The sequence below is a fragment of the Littorina saxatilis genome, linkage group LG1 (assembly GCF_037325665.1).
Source record: "Littorina saxatilis isolate snail1 linkage group LG1, US_GU_Lsax_2.0, whole genome shotgun sequence".
Lineage (NCBI taxonomy): Eukaryota > Metazoa > Mollusca > Gastropoda > Littorinimorpha > Littorinidae > Littorina > Littorina saxatilis.
The window spans coordinates 6802307-6819028 of NC_090245.1; the positions used below are offsets into that span (position 1 = coordinate 6802307).

Below are 16722 nucleotides of genomic sequence, written 5' to 3' on the forward strand. Positions count from 1 at the left end.
TTACCCTTGCCGTAGAAACCTGAGTTGGCATCACAGCCTGTCATACAGTGAAGCTGCACAATACAGTCTGCCATCTCGTCAGTCACCAGGCCACGGCACAAGACCGTCTCCTGCTTCCTCTTGATGCAGAGGATTCCTGGCAGCTGCTGTGAGATGACTGCAGCCGCGACATAGGCATCCGTATCAGCGGCATCAATGACAACAGGGCCACTGTAACCTGATTCGCGCAGAACTGCATATGTGGAAAAGAGGACAGTGTCAGCCTCAGACTGCTCAAAACTGTAGTTCTCCAATGGTTGCTGGGTTGACAAGTTGGTGCAGTGGGGGCCAACAGAGTAGACAATCTCTGCATCAACACTCTGTGCAAAGTCTCTCAGGTAGTCACATATAAGCTTTTGTAGCCGCTCCTTGTTGCTGACACTACACAGCAGCGTTTTGAACGCGTGGGCAGATGGGAAGGGGTCGCTCAATTTCATGTAGGTGTTGGGGACATGTGCTTGACCCTGTACCCGCAGGTCTCGCTCATTCATCTTTGGTTGAGTATGTTGCGTTGTACGGGTCGTTCACACATATAATACGTTCAGCATGACCATGACGGGCAATGATGATGGATGACACCTTGTGGGCGTAGTCTGACCACGTGTATGGGGTACCATCTTGCGTCTGTCGATCCTCTGTTGATGGCGTTGCCATCCTCCAGATCATGCCCATGTCGATGAGAGCGATGTAGGGATCCTGCAGTTCTACAGGTTGCAGAGAGAGCCTGTGGATGAGCTTGCTCTTTTGTGTCTTTCTGTATGTGCCGTTTGGGTTGAATAAGGCCACACACTCCTCGACAACACGATGTTCCAACAACTCAGAGAGGTCCACAAGTTGACTGACCTCAACCAGGTCGATTACTGCCTTGAGAGCGCTCCGTTCCATCTCAGCAGCTCTCGCCTTGAGTTCCTCCCCGGGCTTCTCCAAGTCGGGCATCTTGGCAAACGTCAAGCGTTTGCTCAGAGGGACGGGTGCATGGAGGGAGGTATTCTTACTGAACACCCTCTCTCGCAAGAAGCTGGTCAGCTTTTCCTCCCCTGCAGCATGGGCTGACTTGAAATCCGCAACCAGCTCATCAGAGGCAAGCATGGCTGACTGTAGCATGCGGAGGGTGGGTGAGGAAGGGTCAAACGGAAATGAGTCAAACTCATGCATGCATGCAACCAGGTCCTGCACACACTGCTCATCTTCTCGCATCCGTTTTGGGCCGCATTCCGTGTGCTTTCTGTTGGCTTTTTTTCGGTTGGCCATGACGTTATGAGCTGCACGAATCCTGGCCACATTGTTCACATTTCTCGAGTGCACCAGCAGCTGCTTCTCATTGTGGAGAATGGAGAGCCAGCCAGATTTCATTTTGCTGCCTTTGTTCATGGTGCATTCGATCCACATGTCCCAGGCCATGTTGGAGTAAGGGTTTCCTGTGATGGATTGAGCAAAGTCAGTACGAAGAAAGGCGACCTGATCAGCAGGGAGAGCTGTCAGCATCGCCCAGAAATCAGAAAGCCACCGCCCGTATCTGTTGTTGTCGTACGCCACCATCCATGGCAGCATGGCTCGCAGAGATGTGACGTACCCGTCCCAGTTGCATATATGGACCGCGTGTACATTCTGCATGAGCGCGTCCGTCATGGTCAGGAATTCCCTCCAGTAGTCCGCCATGTCACTGCCCTCCACATTTGTGAATAAGTTGGTGATGAGGCTCTCGAGGTCGGCATCCTCCTCCAGTGCCTCATGAGCAGCAGCGCGGGATTCTTTGGAGAGACTTGTATCTGTGAGGATCTTCAGGTTCTCCCTAGTCTCACCACCCAGGTCAGACGTGAGCCTCCCCTGCACTAGCTGACTCATAAGCGCCTCATACATAAGCCTAAAGCAACGCAGTCCCCTCTTGTAATGTTTGCCTTGCAGCGCACGATCAACGGAGCCCTCAGCAATAACTCCTCCCGCCACGAGTACGTCCCCTAGCTCACTCCCCTTGTAGCGTTTGTAGATAGCACTCATCATCACACACTGTGTATGGAAGGGACCAAGAAAGGGCACAATGTCACGGTATTTGTTTGGGTTCTCGGCCTTGAGCAGGGTGATGAGGACGAACACGGGATGGTCTCCCACTAAGAAGTGATTTGTGGTGCTCCCGTTCAAACGTTTAGTTTTCACACTACCGGATGTCGGCCATCTTGAATTTCTGGATGAAAATGATGTCGTAACGTCAAATTAATATCGGAATCGGAATCCTCATGGTCGACTTACCCGAAAAAGTGTCTTTGTACATAATTATAGGTGCTTTGGTTCAAAACTTGATTTTTCCAGATAGCGCTGGCGGCCATCTTGGATTTTGGCCTCTGGTGAAAAATGCCAGCATTTTTCGAAGGTGTAGGGGGGTCTAATTTTGTTCTAAAGGGTCCATAGAAGTCAAATCAATCGTCAAACCTTTGCAGCCAGAGAATGGTCAGGGGAGTAAGGATCTGGACCTAACTAAATAAAAGCTGAAGCATTTGAATAGCACAATTAAAGCATGTTTGCCTACTTTTTCGTATTTGTGTGTTCATGTGTGCGCCTTGTTGGAAACCTGTCTTGACTGAAACGAAAAAATAGAGAGGTTAAGAGCTTTTCGTCAGCCAATGTATTCTTTGCTTTCCTAATATGAATTTCCTAATACACACACATGCATGGAAACATGCATACTTCCGTACACACATACTGGCACACACGCTCACAAGACAAAAGAGGCAGAGAGGCCAACACAGTCTTTGCTGGGTCAAATCCAGGCACACATGGTAGAACACTAGAGAGACTCAAATCCAGGATAGCTGTATTATCACACAAACATTCAGATTATTAAAGGCTGCTTGTCAAACAATCTCAAAGCTGGAATGCTTTGCCTACACAGCTGACTTAAAGAACTAGTTTTCTACCTGTGAAAGTGTGATTCTACAGCAAAAAACATTCAATATATAAAATAAAAAAATCCTTGCTGAAGCCAAACGTGATCACGGAATTGATATGAAATATATCTCCAATATTTAATTTTAATGTTTCTGCTATGGTGATAAAAAAAACCGCATGCATACAATATCTTCTGTCAAACTTGGATGTGTAGACATAGATAGTTCCAGCGTAAGAATTTAAAGATAGACTTTTATGTTGTGAAAATGTTCACACATATACCCATTTCTCTGTTTGCCGTGGGCTGTACTTTGATAGCCATGCTAACATATTTCACTTCAGCACCTAAAAATATACAATGAACTTACTTGCAAAACTTTTATTCCCTCTCTCACACACACGCACACACACACACACACACACACACACACACACACACACACACACACACACACACACACACACTCTCTCTCTCTCTCTCTCTCTCTCCCTCCCAACATGCTCTAAAACGGTGAGAAAAGATTCAAATACATGTTCTACTTTTCTTACGATAAATCAACAAAAACATGCAACCAACTGGATAATACATGATGTAACAATTGTGAATTCTTTTTTTTTCTCAATGATTCAAAAGTTATGAAAAACTTACATAAGTTACAACCAAGCAAATGTTTAAAAATGAATGACTTCACAGAAGTCAGATTTTCATGAAAAAAATTAATAAGTCAAAAATAACTGTACCCATGAAAAGATTGGGGAAGCAAGTAAATGTAGAAATAGTAAACCTTCCTGATTCTGCTTGTATTTTCATGCAATTGTGGCATCAGCATTGCTCACAAAGAGAAAGAAGCAGAATTTGAAACAGAAACTTTTATTGAAAAAATAGTCAGATATCAAACTCCTGAATTTATCACAGTTTGATGGAAGAAGAAAATTACATGAAAAGAAGAAGAAATTAAAAGTAAAACATTTTACATACATGTATTTTCACTTGCATTGCAGAACACACAGGTTTATCAGCTGAAAATTAAAATCAGTTTTGCACACTATCAGCTCCAATTCAGCCATGGAAAAATGTTACACTTCAATCACAAATGCAAGAAAATATTATACAGAAGTGTAAATAAATAAATTAACTATGTACAGTTCTTCACAGAAAGGCAACATGAAGAAAAGGTACAGTTAAAAGCAATTCATAGATTATGAACGCCAACCGTATACAATTTCAATAGACATGCCAAGAAATGAGCGTAAAAGTTATTAGTTTTAAGTGCAATCGTTTAATTCTTAATACATGTGATGTTTTTATGTCTGTGATCGCCTGACACTGTAAGGCAATTTTCCTTGTTTTTATGAGGACAGTAAACATTTTGAGTCTTGAGTCTTGAGTCTTAAAACAGTACAAGGATCACCTGTCATTTTAGTTTCAGGTAAAAACAACTCAACCCAGATGTTAGTTCTGCAGGCTGTATGAAAGCTGACATTTTTTCTTATTATTTTATATAACTCATCTGTATAAAACTATTGCTTAATTTACTTTTCAGTGAAAATTACCAGTGTGATCACCATCATTATGCATTACATGTACTTAACAAGGGGAAAACGGTTCACTGAGGTCAGCGGACACAATATAAGAAACAGCGGTTTCCAGGGTGGTCAGGCAGTACCCCTCCTGGCCCATGATGTAACTGGAACCATGAGAACACAAAGAACATGAAATATCACAAATCAAACAGGAGACAGTTCTACTGAAGTAAAGCATCCTATTACACAAATGACCTTCAGATGAATATATAAATATTTTAATCTTCATGAATTACAGTAGATCCTCGAGATGATTCACTATGTTTGAATGTAACTTCTGTTCTGAATTTTTTTTCTTTTCAAATTTGATTTTGCTGTTTTATTTTTCTGAGAACTAAAAGCGAGCTGAGCTAGGTGGCGAGAGTGGGGATGCAGAACACTAAGCAAAAAACAAACTGTGGGAGTAACAGCTGACAATGACTCGCAACCATCCTACCAGATGCGTTACTATATGCTCGCTCTTCTCATCTTACAGTACTGACCACTATCTATACAATTCAGCGTTATTAAAATGACAGCAAGTTAGCCCTCTTCAAATTCATCCCCACTCCAATAAAATTTCTGACTCACAACCCCTCCTCAAACCCTCCTTACCCCAACCCACAACAGACAGAACAACTCACCCCTCGTGAATGAACTCTGCCATGGCATGGCACTCTGACAACCCCCCTACGTAGAATTACAACTCACCCCTCGTGAATGAACTCTGCCATGGCATGGCACTCTGACAACCCCCTACGTAGAATTACAACTCACCCCTCATAAATAAACTCTGCCATGGCATGGCACTCTCACAACCCCCCTACGTAGAATTACAACTCACCCCTCGTGAATGAACTCTGCCATGGCGTGGCACTCTGACAACCCCCCTACGTAGAATTACAACTCACCCCTCGTGAATGAACTCTGCCATGGCGTGGCACTCTGACAATCCCCCTACGTAGAATTACAACTCACCCCTCGTGAATGAACTCTGCCATGGCGTGGCACTCTGACAACCCCCCTACGTAGAATTACAACTCACCCCTCGTGAATGAACTCTGCCATGGCGTGGCACTCTGACAACCCCCCTACGTAGAATTACAACTCACCCCTCGTGAATGAACTCTGCCATGGCGTGGCACTCTGACAACCCCCCTACGTAGAATTACAACTCACCCCTCGTGAATGAACTCTGCCATGGCGTGGCACTCTGACAACCCCCCTACGTAGAATTACAACTCACCCCTCGTGAATGAACTCTGCTATGGTCTTGCACTCTGACCCCCCCCCCCCCCCACACACACACACACAAACACACACCAAACAGAATTACAACTCACCCCTCGTGAATGAACTCTGCCATGGCGTGGCACTCTGACACCAGCTGTGGAAGACGTGACTGCAGCACAACATAGCTGATCACAGGAACCAGGTCGTCTGCACCCCTGGTAGCATAACACACACAACAATGTAGGAATTAGCCATAATTATATATCTGAAAAATCCAATGATTGGATATATTCACGCACTGGCTTATGCACTCACTTATAATAAAAATGTACACTTTCTTTTGTGCACACTCATTGATCCATTCTGTGGCAACTGCACTAACTCAAAAAACGTCATAATAACGCATAAGAAATTGTTGCTGAAGTGCACCTCAACATATTAATGCATATGCGCTTATGTCAACTGAATCACAAAATTCTGACCTGAGCAAGGTCTGCATCCCAATTGCTGTCCAGCCCAGATCAGTCACAAAAACATCATCAAGCTTACGAAATAAAATTACTGAAAATAAAGATCCAATAAACTTATCATCCTGTGTATGCATAGAATTCTAGCTTCGTGTCCCTGCAGAGACTCCCAACCCCTCTCCCATCTTCACTTACCCAAAGCACAAATCTATATTCAAAGTGACTGTAACATGGCAACTGTACATTATGAATAACTGTATGTTAGCAACTGGTTGACACAAAGCACACACTTACACACTGGGAACATCCTCTGGTTTGCATCCTTGGCTGGTGTGGAATTCCTTGACACTGTCGCACACCTGACGCACAACTTTCACTGAAAAATCAAGTTCATCCAACCTTTAACGCAAATGAAAAAGAGAACTCCAGCTGTTAAGAGTAATACAGTGGAACCCCCTTTATAAAACCTCCAAAAATCTGAGCAAATCAGGTCTTAAAAAGGAGGGAGTCTTACAAATGAGGTAAATTTACAGAGGTTATGAACACAAAGTCTGAAAAAATAAGGTCTTAAAAGGAAAGTAGTCTTAATTGGGGGTCTTACTCTTAGAAGGGGGGTTCCACTGTATACAGTATTCCCTGCCATGAAAGTACACCCTTGGAACCAACCAAAGTGTCCCTACATTGCAGGTGGCCTGTCAAGATAGGTATACTTTGGTCAAGGTAATAGACAAAGGGAGAACAGCAAGTGTTCTTTATGGGAAGGTCTCATCTGATCACTGTGACTTCTGGCTTTTAAAGTACAGGATACAGTTTTTGTTTTGTTTTGTTTGTTTGCTTAACGCCCAGCCGACCACGAAGGGCCATATCAGGGCGGTGCTGCTTTGACATATAACGTGCGCCACACACAAGACAGAAGTCGCAGCACAGGCTTCGTGTCTCACCCAGTCACATTATTTTGACACCGGACCAACCAGTCCTAGCACTAACCCCATAATGGAAAATTTCCTAAATAAATTATCATTTAATTAATATACTTACCCGAATCACATTAGCATTGAGTCACCTGAGATGCTTATCACTGAAAAACGCTTACCCGGCTAAAGAATTTAAAGGGAAGCAACCCCATCACCAAAACGAAAGTGAAAGTAGCTTTGGTAATGGGCCAGTACACCGGGAGTTACCTCCCATACGGGTGTATGCCACGTCACTTCCTCTAGGAACACGTGCCTATTATCATACGGCTTTAAAAAATCTTAAAACCATAAGCGGGGCAGGTGGGAGGGAATACAGTATGTGATTCGGGTAAGTATATTAATTAAATGATAATTTATTTAGGAAATTTTCCATTTAATATCATATTCTTACTCCGAATCACATTAGCAGATAACATCAACAAGGCGGTGGGCTAGAAATGAATCAAAACTCACCATCAAGTTCTGGACAGGAACTGGCCTGCTGCTATGAGCGCTGGAAGGCCTCTGGAGCCATCCTGTCGAAGAGCTGTGACGTCCCGAAGATAAAAGTTTATGAAAACATCTTCGGAACGCCAATACGCAGTTGTCAGCACCTCCTCTAGACGTCTGGAGCGCAGAACTGCCAGAGAGGATGCCCACGCCCTCGTCTCATGGGCTCGGGCCGAGTCAAGTGGCAAGGAGGGCATAACCCCCCCCCTCTTTGTGCGCCTCCACTCATAAGCCTGCTTGATGAGCGAGGACACCCACCGGGCCAACGTTACCTTCGACAAATCTTTCTCGCGCCTAGTAAGGAGAGAGATAAACAACAACTTCTGAGAACTAGACCGAATCGGCTGAGTCCGGGCTAAGTACAGACGAAGTGCCCTCACAGGGCAATTGACCGAATCGGGGTCACCCGGGGCCAACGCGCTGGTCAGAGCCTTAACTCTAACCAGCGGAGAGGCCTGCCCCGGAGACTGATTCTTGGCCAGGAAATCAGGCCGGAAACGCAAAGATGCGGAACCGTCCGGCTCAAAGGAGATATCTCCAGGCTGACCCGACAGGGCGTGGACCTCGCTACCCCGTCGGGCCGTAGCCAACAAAAGGAGAAACAGCGCTTTGCGAGTGACATTGAACAGACTGGCCTCGCTTAAAGGCTCAAAATCCGCAGAACGAAGGAATTCCAGGATTAAAAACAAGTCCCACTTGGGAGCGGGCAAACGAGCTTTAGCTTCCTTAAGAGCAGCCCCTTTAATGACTGCAGCTATAACGCCCCCGACTCGAACAGAACGACCAATCTGCTGAAGAGTCGCCGAGATAGCGGAGCGCCGGACCCTCAACGAGGAGACTGAGGCGCCCTGTGAAGACATGAAAGAGAGGTGGTTAGCGACCTGAATAGAGCGCGGAGCCACCGAACTCACCCCTCTAGCTGAACACCAGGCAGTCCATGCCTTCCAGTGGGAAGCATAAACTGAAGAGGTGGACGCTCTATGCGAGCGAGCCACCAAGTCCAGAGTCAAAGACGATGCCCCAGAGCGCTTCAGCGAGTCCCGAACAACTTCCACACGTGAAGCTTCAGAAGACTGGGCTCTTCGTGTGGAATGCCTGTTCGGGGCTGCACTAGTTCCCCTCGCACGAGTGCGAGAGGAATGGGGGGCCCTTGGGCAAGCCGAAGAAGATCTGGAAACCAGACCTGCGACGGCCACAGAGGAGCGACCAGAAGAAGAAGGGCCGGCTCCTCCATCTCCGCTTTCCGGATTACTCGGCTGAGTAACGGAAAGGGAGGAGTCTGAAGATCTGTATGTGCCCCCCAACCCTCCCTGGACGCATCTGTAAAGAGGTCCAGGTCGGGGAGGGGCACGACGATCGGAACACCTCTGCAGACCCACTCCGTGTGCAACCACGGAAGGGTCGCAGACTGGAACCATCCCTGCAAAGGGATGAGGGCGTCCCAGTCCACCAGAGGAGAGTCCACAAACGGCTTCAGCGCGAACTGAAGCGGACATTTGTGGACCCGGCCCAGTGAAACCAGAAGAGCCATAGACTCCATCTGCCCCAAGATGGAGGCGAGCGAGCGGATGGAAGCCATCAGGAGAGGTAAAGTGGAGCGAATCTGAGCTTGGAGCTTGTCCACCCTTCTCTGAGAAGGCTGGACAGTCCAAGCGACCGTGTCGAAAGACATCCCCAGATAAGTGAATGTCTGTGACGGGGCCAGCTCCGACTTTACCCGGTTGATCGAGAACCCCAACCAGTTGGATTCTCGAAGAACCGTCAGGGTATCCTGCGAACAGCCGCTCTGGGACTGGTTCATGATGAGCCAGTCGTCCAGATAAGCCCGCAGACGGATACCCTGGGACCTCACCAGTGCACAGACCTGTCTCACCACCATGGTGAAAATCCACGGTGCGAGAGACAGCCCGAAAGGGAGTGCGCGAAACTGGTAGATCTGATCTCCCCACCGGAAACGAAGCCATTTCCGGTCGGTCGGATGCATAAGAATGTGAAAGTATGCGTCCGTGAGATCGATCGAGGTCACCCAGTCTCCTGGGCGGAGAGAGTCTCGGACAGAGGCTGGCGTCTCCATCTTGAATTTTATCTCCCTCAAGAAAGTATTGAGGAGAGATAAATCCAACACGGGACGCCATCCTCCTGATGCTTTGGGAACAGCGACCAGACGCCCGTAAAATCCCAGGGAGCTGTGGACCCGAACTCTCTCCACCGCGCCCTTCTGCTCCAGGGAGGCAATTTCCGACTGCAAGACGGAACGTGCTTCCTGCGAGAAGGGGGGCTTGAACCGCGGAGGCACTCGGGTAAGAGGCGTCTTTTCCTCCCGCCAGAGTAGACGGAAGCCCGAACTCACCACTCCCACAATCCATTGGCTGTCTACTACCGACATCCAACGAGAAAGTGCCCGGGAGGGGCCTCCCGCCATCACCAAGGTGGAGGGCGGGAGGGAGGTGAGATCGGGAGCGCTTCATTGGGGGTGTGGCTTACTTCCAGAGCCGCCACGCCCCCTCCCCGATGCCGTCCTCTTCTTCCCACCACGAGCGGCCGGCGAAGCCTGCCGCTTCTGAGCTGGCTTGGGGTTAGACGATGTCTGAGCCTGCTTCTGTTTAGAAGGCTGAGACTGTTTCACCCCCTTCAGAGTGTAGTCAAGGAACTGACTGTCCTTATTTGACTGAATCTCCTTCTGTCTGGCATCCAGTGCCAGCGGACAGAAGAGAGACTCCTCTGAGACCGGGGAGACTCTCAAGGTCTCCCTAGTAGCCAGCTCCGTGAATTGGGACTGCGAGAGGAAGAGATCCCTCCTGCAGAGTACCGCTTGGGTGTACTGCAGGGAGGAAAGACGCAATTGTTCCTCATTGACCTTGGCCAATGCGGTCAAAAGCGCAGAGACATCGTCCGCATTCTGTTCTTCACTGAGAGTGAAAGGAACTAGCGAATCGGTCAATGCCCGAGACAGAGCCCGAACGAGAGTCTCCGCAATGGAGGACAGTTCGATCTGCCGACGTCCAACCTCCTCAGCAGAGAGGAGGGAAGCCTCGGAAACCGGCAAAACCGAATCACGCTTGATCGGTTTAGTCAGAAGAGGCAGCAATTCCCGGGAAACCGGAAGAGTAGCCCTAGGGAGTGCAAAAGACGCCAGCCAATTCTGGCTCTGATTGGGCATGCCAAGCTTCCTATTGGCCGTAGGCACGAAGGAAGAGGCTTGGGCAGCTGAAGCCACCCACTGCTGAGCTGATTCCGGAACTGGACCAAAAGGAAGCAGTAACGGAACAGGCACTGGCCGAATACCACTCCCCGCATGTGCTGGACGAACCAGTGAATGCGAAAGTTGGTAAGCCACTGATGGAGACTCGGCGAACCGGAAGGAAGAAACATCCTCCTGTGCCGGCCGGAAGTCCGCCATGGCAGAAGGAACGAATGATGCGGAAGAGTCCGCAGCCACCACCCCTTCAGGAAAATAACGAGACGTTACTTCCGCCGCGACGTCAAGAACAGACTTGAGCTTCGACGGAAACACGCCCCGCGACTCCTCGCTGACCACTGATGGAGCATCAGAATAGTCACACGTGGAACCATGACCGAAGTCACCAGTTCCGGAAGCAGAAGCATGCCCTGGCAAACCGGAAACCGGAAAAGCCTGAGCACTAACGTCATCCTGCCGCCCAAAACCCTGTGAAGGTAAAGGGTAAGCAGGACGACCATCCGCAAAAACCGGAGCTGGATGAGCTGACGTCACTCCCCCGACTGAGTGGAGTGATGCCTGCTCAAGCCTAGGCGCTTGAAAGCCGGAAGGCGCACGCTGTAATCCACTATCTGGTATCCGGAAGGAACCACCAGAAGAGGAAGAAGCGTTTCCGGCCGAAACCGGAAGTGTAGTCAACGGAACCGCAAAAAGCGGAAGTGAAGACTGCACTGGTTGACTTCGCGATCCGGAAGGACCGGAAGTCAGTGAATACTCCATCCTGCCGCGACCGCCGTAGCGTGCCGGAGCGGACGGATCATCACTTCCGGCAAGTGCCGGAAATGCGGCAGTCGAAACCGACTGCCGCCGCTGTTCGAACAAGTCCGGGGCCTCGTAGGTTATCGCCGGAAATGAAAGATCAGCAAGGTATCGGTCGTGACCCGATGCGAAAGAGCTGTCCCCCGAAGGAGAACGTCCAGGCGCCTCACGAGGGCTATCGGACCAGCTCTGCTTACCAACCGACGCTGAAGAGGGAGGACGCTGCTCCAAGCCGGAAGTGGAGGACAAAGACACGGAAGCCAATGCCCGGACGTCACTGCCAGATGCCGGAAACGCCGAACTGCTGGCGACGGAACGCTGAAATTCTGCCTGCACCAAGCTGCGGATTTCTGGAACCAGTGACTTTAACAGAGAGGAAACCAACGCACCTTGTCCAGGTGCTAACAAAGAAGACGAAGTCTCCGATGTAGAGACAGGTGCAGAAGTAACAGTAGCGCTAGGCGCCGCAAAAGAAGCAGAAGTAGTAACAGCGCTAGGCGCCGAAATTGGTACAGCCAACAAAGTGTTACGCTCTTGGTCTGTAACAAGTAACGTTGCTTTGGAAGAGGAAGACTTAGCCTTAATTTTCCCCTTGGGGTCCGACTTGCCACGGCGCTTGTCTGAATCAGACATGTTGACAACAACACGTGGCAACGCGAAAAAATTTACTGAAACATCAGTCTAAACGACTGGAAAATTCAGTAAACACACGCACTAATGCGTTAACAAAATACTATAGCTAAACTTGCCCCACAAGCAGAGGCACGGAGAGCTACAAACAAAGTCACACGAGCTAGAAAACTAACTCACACAACAAAATGGCGACACGCAAGACACTGACACAAACGTCAACAACACGTGGCAAAGTAAAAAGATTTACTGAAACGTAAGTCAAAACGACTGAAAACACAGTAAACACACACGCTTACGCGTCAACAAAATACTAAAGCTACACTTGCCCAAACAGAAAGAGGGCACGCAGAGCTACTAGCAAAGTCACACGAGTTAGCTAACTAACTCACACAACAAAATGGCGAAACACGCAAGTCACTGACACACAAGTCCGTAAAAAACGGACAACGTACAGTAACGAAACAGCGCAAACAACCAACAACAAACGGGAACGAGCTCACCAAACTGTAGGCAAGGCGAGCAGACAAGCTGGGTAACGTGGCCGGCGGGTGTCACTCAAACACACAAGGTCAGCCACAGAGCGTCAAAAAGTGAACCGTCCTCTCCGAGGTGAAAAAGACGTATGATAATAGGCACGTGTTCCTAGAGGAAGTGACGTGGCATACACCCGTATGGGAGGTAACTCCCGGTGTACTGGCCCATTACCAAAGCTACTTTCACTTTCGTTTTGGTGATGGGGTTGCTTCCCTTTAAATTCTTTAGCCGGGTAAGCGTTTTTCAGTGATAAGCATCTCAGGTGACTCAATGCTAATGTGATTCGGAGTAAGAATATGATATTAAATGCCAGACGCCAGGCGGAGCAGCCACTAGATTGCCAATTTTAAAGTCTTAGGTATGACCCGGCCGGGGTTCGAACCCACGACCTCCCGATCACGGGGCGGACGCCTTACCACTAGGCCAACCGTGCCGGTCCACAGGATACAGTGGAACCTCCCTTTAAAGATCCCCAAATTTAAGTCTTTTAAGACCCTGTTTTCTTACTTTCTAATCTTAACCTGTGTAAATCTACCCCCATTTTAAGACTCCCTCCTTTTCAAGACCTGATTTTGTCAGATTTTGTTAGGTCTTTAAAGGGGGGTTCCACTGCACGAGTTAAATGAGGAAAAAAACCCACTGAGATTGCCGACTATTTTGATTTTTCACACCATTTCAAATGCTAGATCTATATTTATTGAAATCTGAACAAATAAGTGTCCTATCTGTCTGAGGATGGAAAGAAACTAGGACAGGACGGGACGACATGTGTGAAGTTCTCTTACCCACACACTCCAGCTTGCTAAGCATGGTGTAGTGGTCTTTGATGCCCCTCAGCTGGGCTATAGCCTGCTGGTATGGGCGGACATCATTTTCGCCCGGCGAGGTTCCTGCTTGTGAAGAAGGCATCAGACACAGCTTCTTTCTAACACCCACCTCCCTGGGGCCGGCGTCCAGTTTCTGGGTCATCTTGCAGGCGATCGACAACTCATCTTGGTAGTTTGCTAGTCTAGAAAATAGACAGAACAATTCTGAGGTGAAAGTGAAGTTTTCCACAGAAAGTCGCAGAGCCCCCAAAATGATTATCTTCTCAGCCCATCTTAGCTGCCTTCCACTTATCATTACCATTCTACTTGTGAATTGCTTTGGGTTCTTACTTCAGTTTATCTGTAAACACATAATATTGTTTTCTTTGTCTCTTTTTTATTTAGCCATTAAAGATTAGTCCCTCTTTTTGACGAGGGCCAGATGTAAAAAAAAAGCAAAACACTGCTTTTTCTATTACCCAAGTTAAACCAAAAGAACGTTATTAATAACGACCATCTCAGCTGCACACCTCTATGTAAAGCGTCAACAAAGCAATGTCATGAAAGGGCTTCTGATGTGAGACCTCTTTACCAAACCTAAGTACATCCCTCTCGCCCTTCTCAATCTTCCCTAAACTCACACCAATACCAAAATCCATCACTACTGGAACACAATCACCTCACCTAAAAAGCATCAGCAGAAACTTCCACAGAGGCTTGAAAAAGGTCTCCTCCAGCGATGCGTAACACTGGTCCCTGCCCAGTGGCGAGTTGAGCTGCTCGTACGCAATGGTGAACAGGACGAGGAGTTTCTCCAAGTACATGTGCACATCAGCAGAGATGTTTTTCACGTGTCTTTGATACGCTTCCCTGGACAGTCTCTGAATGTCTTCCTTACTCTCAACCACTGAGGGCAAGCTTGGAAATTCTTGAACTGAGCCGCCGGAACTAGAGCGAGAGATCCGACTGTCTGGCCCCTTTAGGGAAGATCCTGATGGTGATCTTGGTTTGAAAGACTCCTCTGGTTGGTCTCCTGGGTCTTCAGACTTTGCTTCTCGTTCAGTGTGTTTTGTCTCTCCTTCGTCATGACCATCTTCATCGTCAAACAAGTCGTCCATGTTCTCTGCATTGTACGACTCATAGTCGTTTGATATCTGACGCAAAACTCTCACAGCCTTGGCCTGTTCCGCTTCCATGCGTGCCTGCGTGTGTTCCCCTTTCTCCATGGCTAGGAACAAACCCTTTTCGGTGTCTTCTGCTAATCTGACCGGTGACTGTGGGTCAGGCCCTTCATCAGATGATCCGAGGTCTTGGTCAACAGACCCTGTTGCAGGCTCCAGTGTTTCTTCAGAGTCGGACTGAGCTTGCGTGGCGTTGTTATTGTCAGAGTCTGTCACTACATTTGTTGTTTTGCTTTGCTCAGAGATATCTTCTGTCTCTTCTGAGCAGTTGCCAGTCTCTTGGTTACTGTTTTTACTGTGTATCTTCTTTTGCTGTTCGTCAGTATCTTCTGGATATGAAAAAGATGTCTCTTCCTCGTCTTCATTGATCTCAGAGGTATTTTCTGGATCACTTATAATTATGGAGGGATATTTTGAAGGACTGAAAGGTGCAGATGAATCAAGCTGAGTGTCATCACTGGATTCATACTTTGGTTCACTGCCACTGCCTTCATTTTCTGCACTAGTAGTATCCTGTGCCTCACTGCTTTGACTATTCTCGGCCCCTACAGAGTTTGATGCACCTGAAGTTTCAAAATCCTCAGCCTTTTCGTCCAAAGGTGTTTTATCTCCCTCTGCATTGGTGGGCGATGATGCAATCTCTGGCTTTTGAGGACTAGTATCTCCATCTTCATCCACATGCTCCTCCTCTCCGCTGCCCTTTGGTTTTAAAAAAATCCCAAGCTTGCATTCTTCTGTCACCTTGTCCTCACGGAGCTCTGGGGGCCATAAGGACTTGTCCAGGGGAACGGTGATGGCTGAAAGTCGGTGTTTCTTGTCGCTGATGATGGGGTAGATCTTCTCGTAGACCTTGTGCTGGTATTGCTTGATCAGCAGAGTCAGGGGGTGGTCTCGGCATCGCAGGATCTCCTGGACCAGCTGACAGATGACTTCAGGCTCCTGGGGGCTGGTTTCCAGCTTGTGGCGCCATTCATGCAGCCATTTCTGTGGACAGAAGTCAAGAGTGTGCAAGAGTCATACACCCAAACATACAAACACTATTACGGATACATTGTACTCACACCCTAAGCAGGAGGGAACAAAGAACTCTACCATTTTGACAACTTATTTTCCCTAACAGTTGTGCAGTGTGCAAGTCATATGATAAAAATTAAACTTCAACCCAGTTTCATGAAAGGGTTATTCCAAGCTATAGTGAGATGAGGTGGTCATTCTTTAAGACAAAACATGCAAGGGATACTGAAATGGTTTCATGAAAAAGCTACTGAAACAGATTCATGAAGGGGCTGTTAAAACTGTTAAAGTTTCATAAAGAGGTTACTGAAAGCAAAAAAGAAATCCTTGCAAATGAAATATAGAAACCTGCTACCTGTACTTGCACTGATAACGAAGAATCCAACTTACAGCATCTTGTTCATATTCTAGAATCTTCTTGTAGATCTGCCTTTGCTCCTGTTCCTCTTCGGACATCCCGACTGGGGTCGCAAAGCGCCTGAAACAAGTGCAAGACACCTTTACTTGATATGGTCATTATAGGGGTGCTTTAGAAATTAGAGTTAACTCATTGTCTTCCAGGTACGGATATATCCGTACCCACTCATATGGGTCTATCTGACTTAGGACGGATATATCCGTACACAGTCACTTCAGTCGCTTCCTGTAACGTCAATCTAACGCCTGCACTCCAGCGTGTTTCTACACAGTTACCACAATTCTGAGAGACCTGCTGCAGCACAGCTGGTCTCGGCTAAAAAAAACTTGGTCAACATAGGTGAGGTAGAAAGTGTTAAAGAAGGCAAATGACTAAACCTCAGCAAAGCTAAACATGACACACAAACTGACCACAGACATGCCAACCCTTGTCAAAAGTCAAGTGTAGCAGTTACATTTTTGTGTGTGGAATTTTCAGTATAGCAAATGGTG

The 16722-nt window shown here is 47.7% G+C and overlaps 1 protein-coding gene across 1 annotated transcript in view; it reads right to left on the minus strand.

Moving 5' to 3' along the window:
* Positions 1 to 2780: 2780 nt before the first annotated feature.
* Positions 2781 to 16722, minus strand: part of LOC138960275 (VPS9 domain-containing protein 1-like) — a 35482-nt gene continuing 21540 nt past the window's right edge. Inside the window, exons 9-14 of the mRNA XM_070332101.1 lie at positions 16204 to 16291; positions 14303 to 15783; positions 13598 to 13821; positions 6480 to 6561; positions 5829 to 5933; positions 2781 to 4610 (exon numbers count right to left, since the gene is read on the minus strand). Coding sequence (XP_070188202.1) covers positions 4511 to 4610; positions 5829 to 5933; positions 6480 to 6561; positions 13598 to 13821; positions 14303 to 15783; positions 16204 to 16291 — 2080 coding nt within the window. The 3' untranslated portion in view covers positions 2781 to 4510. The remainder of the gene's footprint in view (positions 4611 to 5828; positions 5934 to 6479; positions 6562 to 13597; positions 13822 to 14302; positions 15784 to 16203; positions 16292 to 16722) is intronic.